This window comes from Perca fluviatilis, chromosome 6 (genome assembly GCF_010015445.1).
Source record: "Perca fluviatilis chromosome 6, GENO_Pfluv_1.0, whole genome shotgun sequence".
Classification (NCBI taxonomy): domain Eukaryota; kingdom Metazoa; phylum Chordata; class Actinopteri; order Perciformes; family Percidae; genus Perca; species Perca fluviatilis.
In genome coordinates, this window is record NC_053117.1 from 9030363 (window position 1) to 9051475 (window position 21113).

Genomic DNA, 21113 nt, shown 5'->3' on the forward strand with positions numbered 1-21113 from the left:
TTTGAAATTTGTTGGGTTGAACAGACATCTATTAGTTAATTGTAAGTGTCACACTGTTAAAATGTGATTATTTTTTTTTTTTTGCAAGTTCAGGTAAACTTCCCATTGTTGTCTTATGAATGACAGACAACCTCATTCACACTGTTATGCTGCACAAGCTATTTTGTGGGGGTGTAACAATATTCACGGTTTCATTCAATTTTGTCAGCGTTGTCTCATGATTTCTTGTGTACGTTTTCATTAGAGCAGAAATGGGTACTGTATATTTTATGTTTTCATTAGAGCAGAAATGGGTACTGTAGATTTTACTTACACATACATTTTCTTATTTTATAAAATGGTTATAAAAAAGTTAAATAAAAATGTTAGGCAAAGTTTCACTCATTTTCTGCTGTGGTGAAAATGTATTGAAATGTGGCACAATAATAACATCAATTCAAGTTGTGAATATTGTGCATTTAACAATTCAGGGGTCCCTCAGTCCCTCAGTATTGGTGTGCGATGGGTCAATAAGATGTCTTTTATTTTTTAGCCTTAGCTTAAGGTTTAAACTGTTCTTATGTCATAATGTCAGATCATAATGTAACCTGACTCTCTTGGTGTGCTGTTGGCTTCTGACACTCTGCTGCTTCTATCCTATTGTAGTGCATGTGAATTAGGGCCAGTAAATGGACTGTTTTTATATAGCGCTTTTCTAGTCTTAACGACTACTCAAAGCGCTTTAACATAGTACAGGAACCATTTACCATTCACACACATTCATACACTGTGGCCGAGGCTGCCGTACAAGGTGCCACCTGCTCATCAGATAAACATTCACACACATTTACACTCTGATGGCGCAGCATCGGGGGCAACTCGGGGTTCAGTGTCTTGCCCAAGGACAGGGATCGAACCACCAACCTTCCGATGGGCAGGCGACCTCTCTACCACTGAGCAACAGCCGCCAGTGCTTGCAATTTGGATTTAAAGAGTTGATGTAATATGACGAAGGACGGTGGTATGTCCTATCCCATTTTGATTCTCAGGAGGGTTAAGATGGTGGGTCAGAATAGCTTCTAAAATATAAGGCTTAATGCAGTGCTGCTTTGAGAACTGCCAAATGACCAAATGGGTTTTGCTGTCTGAAATTCTATATAGATGACAACTTCAAAGGGCGTAGTGCATACATGCTTATTAGATGGTTAAAAATAAGACCGAGAATCGGAACAGAGAGCTGCAGTCTGGCTGTACAAAGTGAAACTGCAGTACCCTTATCGAGGCTACTGGCCAGAGGGGGGGTGGGGCAAACTTAGATTCATGTCAGTTACAATGTGGACCCAGTTTCATGGTTAAAAAAGGTATCAAAATGTCCATAGAAAACACTACTGCTGTGTAACCCTCTCCTCTGCTGTCCACCTTTTATTGGTATAACAATCATACTTTCGTAATGGTTTGTGTACATTAGGTAAGCACCCACACAATCGGCTGCTTTTTCAAATTGTTTTCAATGAGAGTGAAGCGTTCTGCTTGATGCTTTTGCGTTGCTGAGTTCCTTGTGTTTTTCTGCTCTATGCGCCTCGTGTTTTTGCCGAAGCGCCCTGAACGCCCCAAGTTAACTTCAACTGAGTGCAGAAAAGTGCCGAACATCATTTAACTTCACAGCAAAGCAATGGTTGGTAGAGCACAGGCAATTATGTGGTTGCCAGGGCTGGGTATCGTTTAATGTTTAGATACCGGTACCAGCGGTGACGACGACACTAAAATAAATGAATAATGCATGGTTGTGCTGCACTGCCATTAAAGCTTGGACAATTTTGTAAAAGTGCAGCCAGGTTAACGTAAAGCAGAACATGAAGCTACATCAAACACCACAACTACCAAAACAAAGACAAGAAAATATGTGGCAGTGATCATAATTTGCTCTATGGAGCCTAATTCGACTGCCAATCTCCTAGTCTAATCACATTGTGTCTTGTCGACTTTTCCTTTGTGGAGAAACTGCTGATAGTGGCGCACCTTTCTCTCTCTTCTCTCTCTCTCTCTCTCTCTCTCTTTCTCTCTCTCTCTCTCTCTCTCTCTCTCTCTCTCTCTCTCTCTCTCTCTCTCTCTCTTTCTTTTTCTTTCTTTCTTTCTTTCTTTCTTTCTTTCTTTCTTTCTTTCTTTCTTTCTTTCTCTCTCCACAAAAGGGGGGCCCTGCAGAAAAACTTTGAGAACCAGTGGCATAGGCTGATGCTGATTCAGATATTGTGTCCTCTGAGGACCTTCAAAATTAGCACTGTGATTATTGTCCGTTGTATTTAAAATAGTGTTTATTATAGTGATGTATTATAAAAAAAAAACTAGGGCTGCTAATTAAGATTTATTGTTCTGACCGTTAGCCGACACAATGTCGATAATCGATAATTAACCGTTAACTGACAAGCAGGCAACAGAGTCCCAGTTCACCCGTCCAGGACGCTAAGACATACTTTCCCTGTCTGTGGACAGCTGTGGACTTGTATAGGTCGTTGCGTGCATTGTCATGGACACGTGCAGCCACATTCCTGGTGGCTTGTGTCGTTCTGTGTCACCAACATACAGAACATGAACTCTCGTCACAGATGAAACCTCTTGTCCACTTAAGAAAACAGTTCAGCTTATCTAAACCACAGCGTTTATCAGTGTCCTCCACCCACTGCGGTTGAAGCATGGGTGTTATCCGAGTGCCTAGAGTGTACATCCTGCTGTCAACACTGTGTCACAACTAAACTTAATTAATAGTAATGGAATGCATACCTTATCCTTACATAATGTATGCAGTCAGGCAATTGTTCTAACTAATAATTAGCATGTAATGTTGTGCATTTCTTTATTTTCTTGGAAGTTTAAACAAATGACTACTGATAATTAGAACGCCACTCTCTGTCTACAGTGCTGAAATTAGCGCCGAAATAGATACCAGTTTTCAATAGCATAGTTAGGTCTTCTTGACCTTTGTCACGTTGGCATACCGTAGGCACTGTCCCTGTGGGATGTTACCTGCTGTGAGTAATGAAAACATCCGCAGATTTATCAATAATGAAAATAATCATTAGTTGCAGCCCTATATTGGTCAAAACAGTGCTCGAGCTTAGGCATAAGAAATTAATATATATTCAAATAACTACAAAATCGAATATGTATGAAATGTATATGTAATTCTTCTATACATACAAGAGGATTGGCTGATGTGAAGCCACCAGAAAACAAAAGCGCCTAAAAGCTACAGATTGTTGCCATTTTCTCTTACGAGCAGGGCTGAAAATTCTCTACATTTCAAAGGAAAGCCACTGAGCTCACTTCAGTAACACATAAGACAGATATAGGAAAATGGATATCAGGATGTGGTTACCTAGGTAACATAAAGAGGAACTGTAGCCTCTTGCAGTAGTGTATTACCTTTACAGGCCAGCAATATGCCAAAGTCTAAATTCAGTGCTCTCTTTTTAATTTTCTTAACTCTCCCAGCCTAGGCCCTATACACACCAGGCACAGGCTGAAGTGTGTGTGTGTCTGTGTGTGTGTGTCTGTGTGTGTCTGTGTGTGTCTTTGTGTGTCTGTGTGTGTCTGTGTCTACATATGTATGTCTGGGTTTGAGGTGAAGGTAGCCAGTGTGCATGTCTGTCACACAAAGCTTTATGCCATTTCCTCTGTCTCTTACTCCCTCACTCCAGTCTCAAACACACAGTGGCTGGCTAATGTCAGCTTTCAGATACTTCAAGCAATGTCCCTTTCGCTGCATCCACACATACACAGACACACATTCACCTACACAGTTCACTATTGCTCCAAACAATGGAAGTGAATAAGACATGGTAGTCCTGGCCCCCACATTCCTTTTTTTATTTTTATTTTTTACATTGTCAGTTCTGTGAATATACACTTGCTGATTCTGGTTACCTTGGCATCTTGTTCCAGCGACTTAATAGCAGGCCATGGTTGGTGCAGGAGTGGGCTGAGAGTGGCAAGTGACAGGCTGCTACTGAGCAGTGCTTCGTCTGAGCACAAAAAAAGAATGCTAATAATGAAAACTTAATTTGGATTCTAAATGCTAGTCTGCTTTTCCTATATACTGTATATATTTTATTTAGAGCCTCTAATGTAGCCAGAGAAAATCATCAAATTACTTCTCCGATGAGAGGATTTTGTTGAGGTAAAACTAGTCTCACATTGCCAGATATTTCTCCAGAGCTCTGTGGAGTAAGGTCTATACCACAGATACATTCTAGGACAGGAGGATTGGTTTTGCATTTCTTTTAACAAGTCAGAATTGTATTGTGCGGCTCTATGTTCTGGATGCAGTGACGGTGCATCTGCAAAATGGTCTGGTAACAACAACGCTGTAACATGAGCTATTTAAATTAGCGGGATACATTAAACGCTAAACGTAATTTGCTCTTACCAGTGTAAGTGTGCCGTGTGTAGTTCGTCCACAGCAATCCCCGCCAATCGGTCCCAAAATGTCCCAATTAATTGTAAATGCTGTAAACATATTCTTTGTAAAGCTCTAGATTAATTTGCCAAAAGAACCAAGCAGGCCTGCCTTATTGCACCACTGGAATTTGCGCGTACCGTTAGTTTTCTAGCTCGGAGGTTGTTGTTGTTGTTGTTGTTGTTGTTTCTCTGTCGCTGCAATACGAAGCATAACTGGCAGCTGAGCTAACTTGCCTTGTTTAAGGTCACTGTCGGACTGAAAAATAGACAAATGAAGCAGAGACAAGTGTGTGGGAGTATGTCATTTCTTTAATTTGAAAAAGCTCGTATAACTGCAGTCATTTAAAACCAATTACTGACAGTCTTGTGCAAAAATGTGAACAGTGCAGCCCTAAAACAACTTGCATTGGAAACTTGTCAACATCTGATTTTATTTTATCAGTACACATCTTTGACTTTTCCTTCTCCCCTCTTCCTACATTTTCTCCCCTGCCGTCTGTCCTCCCAGTGTGTTCTCTACCTCTGGTCACTCAAGATCAACCACCCAACCACACTCTTCCTCCTGCGTGGGAACCACGAGTGCCGACACCTCACAGAGTACTTCACCTTCAAACAGGAATGTAAGTGCAGTGCTTCTCACAGCCATACAGTATGAAGGCCAGTATAATGTGCTCCCACGCTCTCTGTACCACATCACAGTGGCCTGTATCAATCAGGTTTCAGATGTCAGACAAGGCCTGGGTATAAGGGTATGGCATGGTACTTACCGTGTAAGTGCAGGATTGCTCTTGCAGTCACTATTGCAGGTTATTTGATCATCCCTTCCACACACGGAACATAAACGGGCACAAATGTGGAATTAAAAAAACTTAACCGTAACTGTGAGGTGACTGACGGCACTTAATAAAGTGACTAGCTTCCCAAAAGTAGGACGATGTTTGTCAGAAAGTGTTGGATCAGGAAGTCCCGTCACACAACGTACCACTTCATCATTGTTACAGACCCTGCAGAGTAGATGAAGCCTTTTGCTTTTCATGTTGCAGACGATAAACTGCTGGCGCAAGGAGAGCAGCCAGGCATGCTGTTGATGCTTTTCAGACAGTTGCACATACACACGTGTGTGTGTGTGTGTGTGTGTGTGTGTGTGTGTGTGTGTGTGTGTGTGTGTGTGTGTGTGTGTGTGTGTGTGTGTGTGTGTGTGTAGGTGTGCACAGTGCGTGTGGCAGGTGTTGAGGCATTAGTAAGTGAACTGAGAAACAAAGACACTTTGGCAGACAGCTAAGAAAACCTTGCCAGCTGACAATAGATGTCACTCACTACATCCCCCCACCCGCCCTCCCACATACCATCTCGTCTGCACACACACACACACACACACACTCTGTATCATTACACACTGTGTCACCTTTCAGTGGTTTAGGTGGTGGTCTTCGGCGTGGTGTAATACTTCCAGAATTAATAAAAATGAATGTGGTCAAGAGAATGTAAACTAAATGAGCAGATAAAGCAGTAGTGGTAGGTAAAATATTAGACTCTTATATGCATTGTGATTTTCTCGTGGAAGATTCACCATGGATGCACACACACAACTCCTTATTTTGAGTGTATAGGGCTTCCCCATCAGTGGCTGCTGGCTGAATTGTGTCTGTGTGTAGGCCAGTAACAATTCCAAATTTTGCTGGACAATTAATTGTTCCGAAATAATTGTGATTAACAATATAATTGTCTCTTTTAGTGAAATAATACATTTTTTTAATTTATTTATTACTTTTTCAAACAAATTAAAGTCTAAATGAATCCCAGGATACATCTTTTAACTACAGTCTTTTCTCTATGAATTGAATGCAGCCCTCACTTCCAACATTGTCTTTAGTTCAGTCTACCACCCACATTGGACTGTCCAGGCTGTGTTCTGGCTGCTCGTGTCGATTTACTCCTCCCCTAATCTGGCCTGACATGATCATCTGTCTAGGTCTGCAAGTAATTATTTTCATTGTCCAATAATCCGTTGATTATTTTCTTGATTAATCAATTAGCTGTTTTGTCTATAAATTGTCAGAAATGAATGAAAATGAAGCTTTACATCTGTCCTACTGGCAGAGGAGCTGTGTTACTTCTTCACAACACATCTGACAAACCTTGATATCATCTGAATAAGCAGATACAACAGACGTTTTGTGGTTTAATTTTGAAGAAGAATTACAGATTATTATTATTATGTGGGATGAGCTACAACAATGAACCATATTTTGTGTTTGCTGCAGGTAAAATTAAATACTCTGAACGGGTGTATGACGCCTGTATGGAGGCCTTTGACTGCCTGCCTCTCGCTGCCCTGCTCAACCAACAGTTCCTATGTGTACATGGCGGACTCTCACCAGAAATCAACTGCCTAGATGACATTAGGAAGGTAAGTGAGCAATTGTGGTAAAATAGAAAATTTCCTATTGCTTGATTTTATTTATTTTAAATGCTTTTTTTGTACTGAAAGCCAATGAACTGTAAGTAATAGTAGTTTGGAATGGCTGTTGGAGTCCATTTTTATTTTATCAGAGTGGTCTTCTGGTCTTCACCTGTGTGTGTCTGTGTGTGTGTGTGTGTGTGTTTGTTGTGTGTCTGTCTGTCTGTCTGTCTTTGTTTTGCTCAACAGTTAGACAGATTTAAAGAGCCTCCAGCATTTGGGCCAATGTGTGATCTGATTTGGGCTGACCCCGGTGAGGACTATGGCAGTGAAAAGACATCTGAACACTTCAACCATAACTCCGTCAGAGGCTGCTCATACTTTTTCAGGTATTGGATAACATTGCTGCCTGCATCACTCCTGCTTGCAGCTTCACTTTACTCTACAGGTCCACTAATTAATACAAAACTCTTTGGACAGATACAAATACAGCACTTTATTATAAAATTCATCAAATTGTGGGTTGCTTTTCGTAGACCAATCTCAAACAACTACAAAATAATGACATAAAATAAAACATGAAAACAGGTTGCATCACACAGGTTAGAGTGGATGTAGCTTCTGTTTTTGTAGCTTATGGAGGTACTTTTTTATTTTTTTTATTATTATTATTTTTAGATGGCTCTCTCAAAACAAGTTAATGGATAAGAACAGCTGTTCAAAATAGGTTAACACATTAAATATGACCCTGACCAAAAAGGTTAGCAGATGCAAGCAACTTGATCAGAAGAGAAAGAAAAGTTGAATAGTTATGTGTTATAAAACAGAAGATAACATGCTCAGGCAAGCATGTCAACATGTTTGTCAGGAGGAATGTTTTACTCTTTACTTTATAAAAATTGAACAGTATAAAAAAGTATATGGTGCCAAATTGACTGTGATTCAGGTATTGATATTTGTCCAATACTTTGGTTTAGGACACCTGCAAACCTAATGACATTCCCATTAACCTCAGCTGTAGTTTGTGTTTACTGCCAAATAGAAAATGTTGGCATGCTTACACACTAAACTAAAATGGTGAAAATAGTAACATTATTCCTACTAACCATCAGCACGTTAAGCATTGTCCTTCTAAGTAAGAAGAGAGTAAAACGGGACCAAATAATGCCAGTTAACTTGGTGTAATTAGATATTTTCCTCTCTAAACTACCAACTCTAAAAGGCACTCTCTCTATATTCACATATAAATGTCAATACAAAAGTCATACCTACATTTATAAAGTATTGGCATTGAAGTTTAATATATAATTTTGCCTCCTGGAAGTTGTGTTTCAGCTTGTGATGCTACAGTGACTTCCTGTTGATAGTTAGTTCTGTTTTTCTTTTTTTTATTGATTATTTTTCAGGGCTTTTATTGCCTTTTAAGATAATTTGAGAATGACATGGAAGGTGGGAGAGAGAGCGGATTACACACATCAAACATATAGTTGGTTACATTTGGTTGGACAGTGCTACAAATGTTTCTGTGCAACAGATTTTTTTCACATGAAGACATTCCTTTAGTTTTAATGATGCAACCGATTTAGTAAATCACTAGTTTGAACTAGCTAGTAGTACTAGGAATGACTTTACACACAAACTTCGTAATGGATTCACGAATATTAATAAATTCAATCAAATCCTGTCCTGGTCTTAAATCCACTAAAGTGGTAAATGTCAGAAACCATTCATTTTAGCCTGATGTTGATCTATGAAGGTTGATTGCCTAAACATTTTTCTTGTTTATTCCTAATATTCCTAATTTATTTGTAAGGGACAATGTGCAATTGAAACATAAATGTAACCATTTGATGCATTGCACCAGAGTTAGCCTTAGGCTAATTTACATCTGCAGTCATATGGGAAGCACAAATAGAAATACAACATTTTAAAAATCAAACATCGCTCAATAAGTAAAAAACAAGTAACAAATAGGAGTATATTACATTTTGTATCACAGGTACACACACACACGCACCACATGATCAAGGGGTGCAGCGGTATGCACAGCACACAACAACCCCATTCACACACACACACACACAATGGATTAGTATGGCGGTGAAAGGAGGAAAGGATTTAAAAACCCTTAAGTACCCTCATCCAGCTGAGCTCTTGCATCCTTCTGTCTGCTCTGGCTGTAGTCCCCAGCTTCTGGAGAGGCCAGCAGAGGCCATAAATACCATAGTCCTGGCTCTGGATGCTCAGCATCTTTTAAACCCAAAGCTCAACAGACCAAAGGGCATGGCATGCTGAAACTAAATAAATAAATATATATATGTATATATATATATGTATATTATATATGTGTGTGTGTATATATATGTGTGTATTTCTATATATATATATGTATATATGTGTGTGTATATATGTGTGTGTGTATATATAATTAAAAAAATATATATAATATATATATATATATATAAAATATAGTATATATGTATATATATATAGTATATATATATATATATAGTATATATATATATATATTATATATATATATATGTATTATATATATATATATTATATATATATATATATAGTACATATATATATATATACAGTATCAATATATATATATATATATATATAGAATAAAATTATATATATATATATATATATATATATAATCATATATATATATATATATAGATATAAGAGTAGTGCTATATATATACATACACAACATATATATAATGGTACAACAATAGCGTGAACATATATATACATACACACATACATACATACACATATATATACATACATATACACATACATACAGCAATATACATAATACAATATAATACATACAGTACAATACACATATTATACATATATAAAAAGGGTATACACAAAATATAGCATATTGTATATATATATGGAGAATATATAAGAACTATATATAGTTTAAAGCGGGGGATATATACATATGAGGCAGATATAGAGAGAGGAGAGGGGTAGGTAGACATATATCATATATACATGTATATATGTAGGTGTGCAAGGGTATAGGTAGGATATACACACAGGGGGGGATGATATATAGGTATAGGTTAGAAAGGTATTATTATATATGGTTTATATGGGGTAAGTAATATGATAGGCGGGGGGATAGTATAGTAAGGGGTAGGTAGGTGTGTATGTATATATAGTTGAGGGGGGGATAAATGTGTATGTGTAGAACGAGGTTATATATATATGTGTGTAAGTAGGTATAGGTATATATATGGTTATAAGTGTGTAGGGGTGGGTGGTAGTAAGGGGTAGTAGGGGTATGTAGATAGGTAGAGAGAGAGATTATATATATAGAAGAAAATATATATATATATGTATATGTAGCCTTGCGAAAAGTACTTCGTCTCCTCTTTGAACGCTTGACCTTTGCTACATTAAGCTCAAACATAAAGATATTAAAACTGTAATTTTTGGGGGTGAAGAATCAACAACAAGTGGTCAACTTATGGAAGTGAAATCTAAATTCATTGGCTATTCAAACTTTTTAACAAATAAAAACTGGAAAAGTGGGCGGTAAAATTATTCAGCCCCTTTACTTTCAGTGCAGCAACCTCTCTCCAGAAGTTCAGTGAGGACTGAATGATCCAAGTTGATCCAAATGACTAATGATGAAAATAGAATCAGTGTGTGTAATCAAGTTCCAAAATGCAACTGCTCTGTGATAGTCTCAGAATTCCGTCAGCGAGAGTAAAGAAAACAAGGAATACACATGACCGATACAGTGTGGAGAAGTTTAAAGTCGGATTTGATACAAAAAGATTTCCCAAGCTTTAAACATCCCAAGAGCACGTGCGTATAATATTGAAAATGGAAGGGAGGTATCAGACCACTACAAATCTACCGGGAATCCGCCCCCAAACTTCTTCACTCAACAATGAGAAGATGATCAGAGATGCAAGAAGAGCAGATCACTCTGGAAAAGATCAGCGATTATGGATGATCTGTCCATAAACAACAATAGTGTATACGCAAACAAATTGTCTTTATGGAAGAGTGGCAAGAAGAAAGCCATTTCTTTTAAAGATATCCATAAAAGTGTCGCTTAAAGTTTGCCACAGCTCACCCGGGAGACACACCAAACAATGTAAGAAGGTGTGTGGTAGATGAAACCAAAATCAACCAACAATGCAAACTAGTTGGGAAAAGCAAACACAGCTCATCACCTTCTGAACACGACCATCCCCACTGTCAAACATGGTGGTGGCAGCATCATGGTTGGGCCTGCCCTTCAGCAGGAACAGGGAAGATAGGTTAAAATTGATGGGAAGATGGATGGAGCCAAATACAGAATCATCTGGAAGAAAACCTGATGGAGTCTGCAAAAGACCTGAGACTGGGACGGAGATTTGTCTCCAACAAAGAGGACAATGATCCAAAACATAAAGCAAAAATTCATCAATGGAATGGTTCACAAAATAAACATATCCAGGTGTTAGAATGGCCAAGTCAAAGTCCAGACCTGAATCCAATTCGAGAATCTGTGGAAAGAACTGAAAACTGCTTGTTTCAAACGCTTCTCCAACTCAACCTCACTGAGCTCTGAGCTGTTTGTGCAAGGGAGGGAATGGGCAAAATGAGTCCCTGATGTGCAAAAACTGATAGAGACATACCCTGCTAATTTACAGCTCAATCGCAAAGGCCACAGCATAACTTAGGCTGAATATTGAACAATAAGTGTTTGCAAAGGAAATATCCATAAATTAACAGTGTGATCTTCACAAATTACAGTTTATATCTTATGTTGAGGCTGAAATGTGGCAAAAGCAAAAAGTCAAGGGCATACTTGCAAAACTATGTTTGTATATAATGTAGTAGTTATATAAAATATAGAAAGAAATGATATATATATATATGAGAAATATGAAAATATATATATGTGGTAGTGTAACACATAAGAGTGTGGAGGTGTATATATGGTGGTGTGTGTGTGTGTGTGTGTGTATTGACTTCACTAACTGAAGTCAAAAGTGGCATCATGCTGTTCCTTTAATTGCTTAAGTTGGTATTAAGCTTTGACCTCCCCAATGTCCAAGTGTTTTAACAAGTCTGTCTCTCTTTCTGGTTTTCTTTCTCTTTGCAGTTACTCAGCAGTTTGTGACTTTTTGGTAAATAATAACTTGCTGTCAGTAATAAGAGCCCATGAAGCACAGGATGCAGGGTAAGTAGGGTTCCAACTTTTTGATTCATTTTTAGCATATTATAACATAGTTGATGAGTTTTATTTTTGTTTGCGGCCTAACAGGTATCGTATGTACAGAAAAAGCCAGACCACAGGCTTCCCTTCATTAATCACAATCTTTTCCGCTCCAAATTACCTAGATGTCTACAACAACAAAGGTCTCCCTTTTTTTCCTCTCACTCTCATTGTTGTGTTTTTTTTGTATTTACCAGGCTTCAGTCCTTGAATCTCTCCTCCCACCTCTTTTCCTCTGTCAATCCTAGCTGCTGTATTAAAATATGAGAACAACGTGATGAACATCCGACAATTCAACTGCTCCCCCCACCCTTACTGGTTGCCCAATTTTATGGATGTCTTCACATGGTCTTTGCCGTTTGTTGGAGAGAAAGGTATGTTTGTTATGTAATTGGAAAAATGTGGATGAAAAAAATAAAGGCCTTATTGAGTTGCCTATGGTTCATTGACTTTGTGTACAAAGCAATACACAGACCCAGATTTTCTTTATCTATAAAGTTGATGATTCTGCATGTGTTAGCCCATTTACTACATTTGAAAAGCGTGCCAATGTGTTTTTCAGAAACATCCACATCTGTAACTGAAAATGTAAGATTAACACCCCTATTTTAATGATCTAAGCGCACGGCGTGACACACCTGCCGCAGGTGCGTTTAGGACGTGTACAAATCCACTTTTGCTAGTTTAACGGCGGAAAAAAGGGTCTGTGCTCCAGGCGCATGGTTCAAAAGGGTTGTACTTAGTGTCTTCATTAATTCATAGGTGTGTTTTGGGCGTCAAATGTGATTAATCCAATCAGTGTCAACTCCCATTCCCTTTAAAAGCCAGGCGCGTTTGGACCTTGGCGCATTGCTATTATGATGTCGGATTTGCCCTGTAATATTTAAATTTTTAATCTTTTGCATGTTTGTGTGCTATATGCGCGTCCCTGTGTGTGTAACAAGCATAATTTGTGCGCGCGCTGTGCACGAGCCTAGGCGCATTTCACTAATGAGCTGTTAAAATAACAATGAAATGCTGAGTTATTGACTTCAGACCAGGTTTTTGTTGGTCAATGGCGCGATTACTTTAGCAATATGCCAAGAATGCACCTGAACGCACCTCCCTGTAAGACAATGGGCACACAGATGGGCGCGGGTGCATTTGCTATTTAAACGCCGCAGGCACTGGACGGGAAATTGACAACAGCATCGGTCTTAAACTAGCAAAGACACTTGCGTCAGGCTTTGTGCTGCGCCGGGTGCAAGATAGGACCCATAAAGTCCAACAGGAAGTCAGTCAGTGTCACACAAACCCTGCCTTACACATGGGTTTTGTACCAGTCTCAAGTTTAATGTGGCTTCTCTCCCCCACAGTGACGGAGATGCTGGTGAACGTACTGAATATTTGCTCTGACGATGAGCTCATGTCAGAGGGAGATGACCTATATGAAGGTAAGCAAAAACATTGTTATGGTGAATATGATTGTGACGGCCTAATACATTTTTATTTTGGTGATGAGCATACATTTATATTAAATAATAATAAAATACATTTATATTAATACTTAATACAGATTTTAGTCTGTATTCTCTGTGTACTACTAAAAATGACCATTCTGGCAAGAAAAAAAATCAGTGGAAAAACAGGAATATTTCACAAAAAAGATGCACGTCATTACGGAATGACGCTTACTTTTTGCTTCAGTCCAAAAATACATAGATATATAGTAAGTCTGCTCATCTGCGCACATCTGCCTGGGTTGTAGATTTTCTCCAACATTCTCTCTGGTTTTGTTGTCTTAGTCATTATTCATTAAATTGCATTTCCTGTTGTTAATTTGGATGAATTGAAAATTAGTCCCAGCACACTTAATGGGCATAAAATGCTGGGAGCTGTTTCATGTGAGACAATTTACACATAACAGTGTCTTATGTCCCACATGTCTGGTGTTGATGAAGGAGTTCCGCTCCCCGGAGTACAACCGCTATGCTATGAAACACCTCATTAAACCCTCAGTTCATCTCACACCTATCGTTTGTCCTTAGTTCTCCTCCCACAATGCTTTTATACAACATATTATTAACTTTTAGTAAGTGCTAACAAAAAAAAATCAATGGCAAAGGGGAAAGCAGTATTGAATATAGTCAAGGTGGTAAATTGTCTTAACCCTACATTCTGGACTCGTTTCAGGTGGAACCTCAGCGATGCGTAAGGAGGTCATCCGAAACAAGATTCGCGCTGTGGGGAAAATGGCCCGAGTCTTCTCAGTCCTCAGGTCTGACCCTGTCATACATGCTCTCCCTTTGATGTACCTCTTCCTTTCTCATGATAACACTCTAACGGGAAAAGGCTTCTGTACATGTACACACGGATCACAATCAGCGCAGTGGGGTGTGGGTCAAAATTACCAAATTGAATTGCAGGTCACCATGGGGCCAGGAAGACGCAGGAGCGTTGGGTGGGGGGAATGAATGGAGTCAGTTGAGTGCACAATGAAGTTGTGTTTGAAAACACAACGCTGCCCTGCTAGGATTAATGAGCTGGCACGAGATGAGTCACGATGCATCTAGACTGTATAATGACATTAGACATTATTCAAAATGAATCCTGCTGCTGCTACCTTGTCACACTGCTGTAAGTGGGCAAGATGTAGAGCAGCCTGTCGTTTAGACCAGTGCATATGGGTCAATGGCTTAAAAGGGTATTTCAGAAACGGTAAAATAAAAGAAACGGGTATATATAGGTTATAGGTTTGACTTTGACCTCATCCCTTTGCAAGATGAAAATAATGTTGAGTTTACATTTAAAAAATATACATTTTAATAGTTATTTGAAGTTGTCATTTCAGTTGTTAACCCCAGTTTGTTTCGACTCAGAAGAGCGAGGAAAAAGATGGATAGTATTAAAATTCACACATTTACATGACAAGTGTGTTCACACAAATTTTTAACACTTGTAAGCAATCCTAAAAAAAAAAAAAAGAAAGTTGTCACTGACCCACTTACAGAACCAGGACACGTTAGGATTTTGGTACGAGGCATTTAGAGCCGACAGGCAATTCCTCTATGAACAGGGCTTAAATATCCAGTGATGATTGACTTCTTGGTTACAGAACAGCATTGTAGCCACCAGGTGTGCGTGCTGCCCTCCTTGCTGAAATGTAATGCGTATACTCTTGTGTGACTGTGTTTTGTTTGTGGACTAGGGAGGAAAGCGAGAATGTGTTAACACTCAAAGGCCTCACCCCAACTGGAACTCTTCCTGTGGGAGTGTTGTCAGGGGGAAAGCAGACCTTACAGACTGGTAAGTGTGTTTTATACTTTATATGTGTTTATTTTTTATTTCTTTTTTTTTATTCCTACTTGATAACTCCCATTTAGCACAACCTATACCCCTAAGGAAAGGTCCTCTCCCCTTGTCACCTTATCACAAAGCATGTGTTCTCTTTTTTTTTACTTTTAACTATTTGCTGTCAGCAGCTTTTATTATGTCTTTATGGCAAGAGGTGGTGTTACTGTACATGATTAATTGCACCTCTAGCACCTCAGTACAGAAGAATACACAAGGTACTAGGTAATTGCAAAGCAGTAACACTATTTATAACCCTTTCTCCTGCGTAATCCATTTCCGTAATGAAAGATGCTGTACGTGGTTTGCAAAGCAATCAATAGTCAGTCATAAAAAAGCAAAAAATGTGCTTATTTGCTTTGTTACTGAGAGTTAGATGATCGATGCCTGGATCTGTCCAAAGGTAACAGAATCTGCCTACCAGCACCTCTAAAGCTTACTAATTTTGTATAATCTGCAGGGTCTGAAATTATCTTGCAACCCCAACTAGCCTGGCTAGCCGTTCGCCCCTGTTTTTAGTCTTTATGCTAAGATAATGTATTTACTGTGTAATGTGAGTGGTATTGATTTTTCCATCTAACTCTCTGTTATAAAGCAAACAAGTGTATATCCCAAATTGTTCAACTATTCCTTCAAGCAGAAGATAAAGAACTTGAAGCTGCTTCTTCTGCTGTTCTTCCATATTATATAATGATCGTGGCAAAAATGTAGAGGTCAGCATGGCTTTATTGGCTGACAGAAATCCATGCTATAACACTTTTATACTGCTGAAACAAAAAAGTAGCAAATCAGTTGTTTGTTTCTTAGTCCTGCAAAGAACTTGCCAAAAGTAAATAAAGCAATGTTATTTCCAGTGCAGTTACAGTCTGATGGCAGAAAATGTTGGAACCTCCGGTTCCAAAGGAAACACTGCTGTCTATCCTGACCTCCAGTTCAGGTAGACTAGCTTCCCTGTCCTGCTAGTCCCTTTGATGGGTTCTAGATCAATGACTGAATGCCCACCACAGGAAGCACTGGCTAGACTTTGACTCGAGCCCACCATCTATACTACAAAAAGTTTTCGGGATCAGCTGTGGGCTGGCTGGTCGAGGAGATCAGCCTGTCACCTGGACATGGCTACTGAACCTCTGATCTAAAGGTCAGTGCCTGGTCTCGCCCGCCAGAGGACATGCTGGGAGTCACACTAGAGGCTCACAGAAGTTGCGGAGCAATTGAAGGAGAAACCACATGTTGGTGACCTTTTGGAGAATGTCATTGTGCATGTCCGCTCCCCTAGCCACAGCTTTCAGATCAGCTAGGCCCGTTTGAACAAAGGGAGGGCAAGTGATTGTGTATTTTTGTCCATATTTCTTGAATTTTCGCTTTGTTTTTGAAGCTGCTCACTGATCTCTGAATGCTGGTTCCATGAGAGGAAACACCCAGTCCATGAATTAACCCGGTTTAAGGACATTAAAGATTCAGTACAGGCTTGCCGACAAGTGTTTTCCCAAGTGTCACCAATAGCAAAGCACCTCATAATCAACTGCTCAAAAGGACAAATGGTTGCGGGGATAATTCAGCATCTGCCGGCTGCTATCTTAATACAGCTCTCATTCATCTGAAATGCACAGCCATGTCTCTGAAAAATTATTATTCATGCACTTAAATGATTTTCTTCATTTAGAGATTTAATTAGATGATTCAGATATTCTATACACCTGCATATACAATAAGGAATGAACACAGTGGGAGGGCTCTATCAACTATACAGTACAGTAACTAAAACTCCCCTTTAAAGCTACTTCGGGCCCTATTTTAACGATCTAAGCGCACTGCGTGAAGCGCCTGGCGCAGGTGCGTTTAGGGCGTGTACGAATCCACTTTTGCTAGTTTAACGGCGGAAAAAAGGGTCTGGGCACATGGTTCAAAAGGGTTGTACTTGGTGTCTTAATTAATCATAGGTGTGTTTTGGGCATAACATGCAATAAACGAATCCGAGTGTCATCTCCCATTCCCTTTAAAAGCCAGGCGCGTTTGGACCTTGGAGTATTGCTATTACGATGGAGGATTTGCTTAGCAGAAAGGAGAGATTTTCAGGAGAAGAAACTGATCTGCTCGTGCGTGAAGTGAAAGCGCGTGAGCAGATCATCTCATAATACCATTTCACATTGTAATATTTTTTATTTTTGCATGTACAGCACAAGCCAAAAGTTTGGACACACTTTCTCATTCAATGCGTTTCCTTTTTATTTTCATGACTATTTACATTGTAGATTCTCACTGAAGGCATCAAAACTATGAATGAACACATATGGAATTATATACTTAACAAAAAAGTGTGAAATAACTGAAAACTTATATAAACTATATATATAACTTATATAATCTTATATTTTAGATTCCTCAAAGTAGCCACCCTTTGCTTTTTTATTAATAAGGGAAAAAATTCCACTAATTAACCCTGACAAAGCACACGTGTGAAGTGAAAACCATTTCAGGTGACTACCTCATGAAGCTCATTGAGAGAACACCAAGGGTTTGCAGCGCTATCAAAAAAGCAAAGGGTGGCTACTTTGAAGAATCTAAAATATAAGACATGTTTTCAGTTATTTCATACTTTTTTTTTAAGTACGTAATTCCATATGTGTTCATTCATAGTTTTGATGCCTTCAGTGAGAATCTACAATGTAAATAGTCATGAAAATAAAAAGGAAACTCATTGAATGAGAAGGTGTGTCCAAACTTTTGGCCTGTACTGTATGTGTGCTGCTGCTGCCCTGTGTGTATAACAAGCATAGTGTGCGCGCGCTGTGCACTGTGCACGGGCCGACACTTGCTTGCAGCTAACTTCGCGGAGAACAATGAGAACAAAACAGCATCACCGAACTATTTTAATCGAATATTCTCGGTCTAGCTCAGCTAAAAATACCGCATCTGTACCACATTACCATGTCGTTCACTACCGAGCCTGTTTGTAACCGGTAGGCTACCGACAACATGATCTTCACCTGTTCAACTGACTTTACCACATTGTATGTAGTAGAGCAGCCATGTATATGTAGTGTATATAGTAGGTTAACTGCTCCTCAGATCTCTGCAGGGTAAATCCAGACAGCTAGCTAGACTATCTGTCCAATCTGAGTTTTCTGTTGCACGACCAAAACAACTTTTGAACGTACACAGGTTGCACCAAAACAAGTTCCTTCCCGAGGCTATTTTCCAGCGGCACCGGGGCTCCATGCATGCCATGACGATTGTGATTGGTTTAAAGGAATACCAATAAACCAGAGCACGTTTTCTCCCATCCGGGAATGCTGTGCAAACGGGAAAACACGGATGTATGAAACTGCCAATTAGATTAATTTACTTAGTAATTGAAAGTGCTGGGACGCCTTTCCGGATTGTTCCGGCCCACTTTAACCCCTGCATTTAATATGAGAAATATTAATCATGTAAAGTTCACCACTGAGTATTTCTAAATTCTACTCAATTATGAATATTTCTTTCTCATTTTGGATTTAAGCTGTGTGTTATGTGTGTGGCTAAATGAGTGTGTGTGTGTGTGTCTGAAAGAACATCTGACTGCATATGTACTGCAGCTGTCCCTTTGTGTATGGCCGCACTGTACAAATGTGTCATCCTGGCATGGTCATTGTTGCGTATCTTGCCCTCACCTTGGACTCTTAGTGCTCAGCTAAATCCTCCCCTTAGCTCTCCACACCTAAGTCCTCGTGACCCTTTAAAACCAACAACATCTTAAATCGCCAACAGGCTTCTTCCCTCTAACCTACCCACCCACTAACTAACATGTTTTGATGAAGTTTTTACAGCTGCTGTGAGTTTTGTATCTATAATGAGTGTTGGCCTATATTCTGCTATTCTGTTTATCACACCGGGGTTCAACTATTTGATATTACTGTTGTATTTGCTGTCTCTGGCTGTCTTTGATGACTCCCTTTTTCCCCCCTTTCCTCAACTTTCATTAACATAGCAACGATTGAGGCAGCTAAAGCACAAGGTACGCATGGCTGCCAGGCTCAAATCTCATGTCTTTGTTTTGTGTATTTTGTTCACCTGTCAAACACAACCCAACACTTAAAATGTGTACGTTTTGTATTGGTTCTTTTGTTCTTTTAATATTCCCACTGTTTTTATTTCACTGATTATTGCATTACTGTATATTACTTAATTGCTGGTCGCTCTTGCATTATCAGTGTCTGTTGGATCACATTGGTTCTATCATTGTAAAACAAATTGTATCACTTTTCCTACCCTTGGTGACAGTGGACCAATAAATAGATAAGATACGAAAAGATGAACATGACATAAATTGAAAATGAGCTTTTAGATTAAAACTGGTACAACAAACAATTACTGTTTTTAGGTGCAACAATAACATGAGATGGTCTAGTAAAATGCATTTAAAGAAGTACTTTCAAACATTTTCCCCAGCCTTAGTTGAATCAGGCTTTAAACTAAGGCTGAGTCAGAAAAGCTAAGCCCATGCCACAAAAGGGCTAGTTTTGTTTATCAGGTTTAGGGCCTGGCATGTCCCTTGTTGACAAGAATTTCACGGCTGTGGTCACATGGGCTTGTCTTGCTAAGTGTGGCTCCCCACACAGAGAAAAGCTTGCTAAGACCTGGCTAAGATAAGACCAGGGACATCCCTCCCTGGGATATTTTCAGAAGCTAATCCTGTTACACCATTTAGCAGTTGCTACACTGTCTGCCCCTTCCGGTTGATAGTGGCAGGTTATTGATTCAACAGGCCTCAGCCATGAGATTCATTTATTTGATCAAATACATAAAATGTAAAAGATGTAGTCCTGGTTGCTTTGGTGCAGAAAACATCAACCGATTGGGGATTACAGTATAACCTCACACAGTAAAGGGCCAGTGTGTTCAGGCAGCATAACTTAAAGGTGTTCTGTGATGTGACGCGTTTTTTAGGCTACAACATTTTTCGTCACATACAGCAAACATCTCCTCACTATCGAACTGCCTTTCCCTGAACACCAACTGGAAACGCTGTCTGAAGACCGCAGCGCCGCCTAGCAACGCCAACAAAGCAACCAACTTTAACGACGAACCATAACAAACAATACCTGTCAATAACCAACCAGAAGGAGCTGGTTGAGCCATCACTACAGCAGCGCTTAGCACGTAGGCTACTTCCACAATGCGTATTTATGACTCCACACAGCCCTTCTTGTCGCCATTGGCTGGAACACTGTTTGTTATGGTTCGGTGCAGGTTGGCGTAGTTTGTTTTTGGTGGCGTTTGTGGAGCCTGGGCTGTCTACAGAGACCGCGTTTTTTTACAGTGTGTTCAGGGGACAGGCAGCTAGCGGATAGTGAGGAGATGTTTGCTGTATGTGACAAAAAATGTTGTAGCCTAAAAAACGCGTCACATCACTTAGAGCACATTTAAAGCAGTGGTTCCCATCCTTTTTTTCTAATGCAAATGAAATTACAGTGATTATGTTGGTTTTTATCACGTTTTAATTCATACTACCACTATTTAAAGTGGCACAAGCAGGACTTTTAAACATGTATCTATTACTATTAGCTATCTCAACTGTTTGTCCATTGCTTTTGGCTAACTCTTTCACTATTGTTTAATTATTACTTTTAGCTTACCATTTTAACTTTTTAATCATTACTTTTCGCTCTCTATTTCAACAGTTCAGTCATTACTTTTAGCTAATTATTTCAACTGTCT

At 39.3% G+C, this 21113-nt stretch overlaps 1 protein-coding gene across 4 annotated transcripts in view; it reads left to right on the top strand.

Annotated features, from left to right (window-relative positions):
- The window catches only part of ppp3cca (protein phosphatase 3, catalytic subunit, gamma isozyme, a), a 37875-nt gene that overhangs the window by 12472 nt on the left and 4290 nt on the right, over positions 1–21113 (top strand). For 3 of the 4 annotated variants that reach the window (XM_039803659.1, XM_039803661.1, XM_039803663.1), the window contains exons 4-13: positions 4943–5054; positions 6699–6844; positions 7085–7224; positions 11970–12047; positions 12132–12226; positions 12332–12457; positions 13439–13516; positions 14256–14340; positions 15271–15368; positions 19384–19410. In XM_039803659.1, coding sequence (XP_039659593.1) covers positions 4943–5054; positions 6699–6844; positions 7085–7224; positions 11970–12047; positions 12132–12226; positions 12332–12457; positions 13439–13516; positions 14256–14340; positions 15271–15368; positions 19384–19410 — 985 coding nt within the window. The remainder of the gene's footprint in view (positions 1–4942; positions 5055–6698; positions 6845–7084; positions 7225–11969; positions 12048–12131; positions 12227–12331; positions 12458–13438; positions 13517–14255; positions 14341–15270; positions 15369–19383; positions 19411–21113) is intronic. The other variant, XM_039803662.1, reaches the window with a different exon arrangement.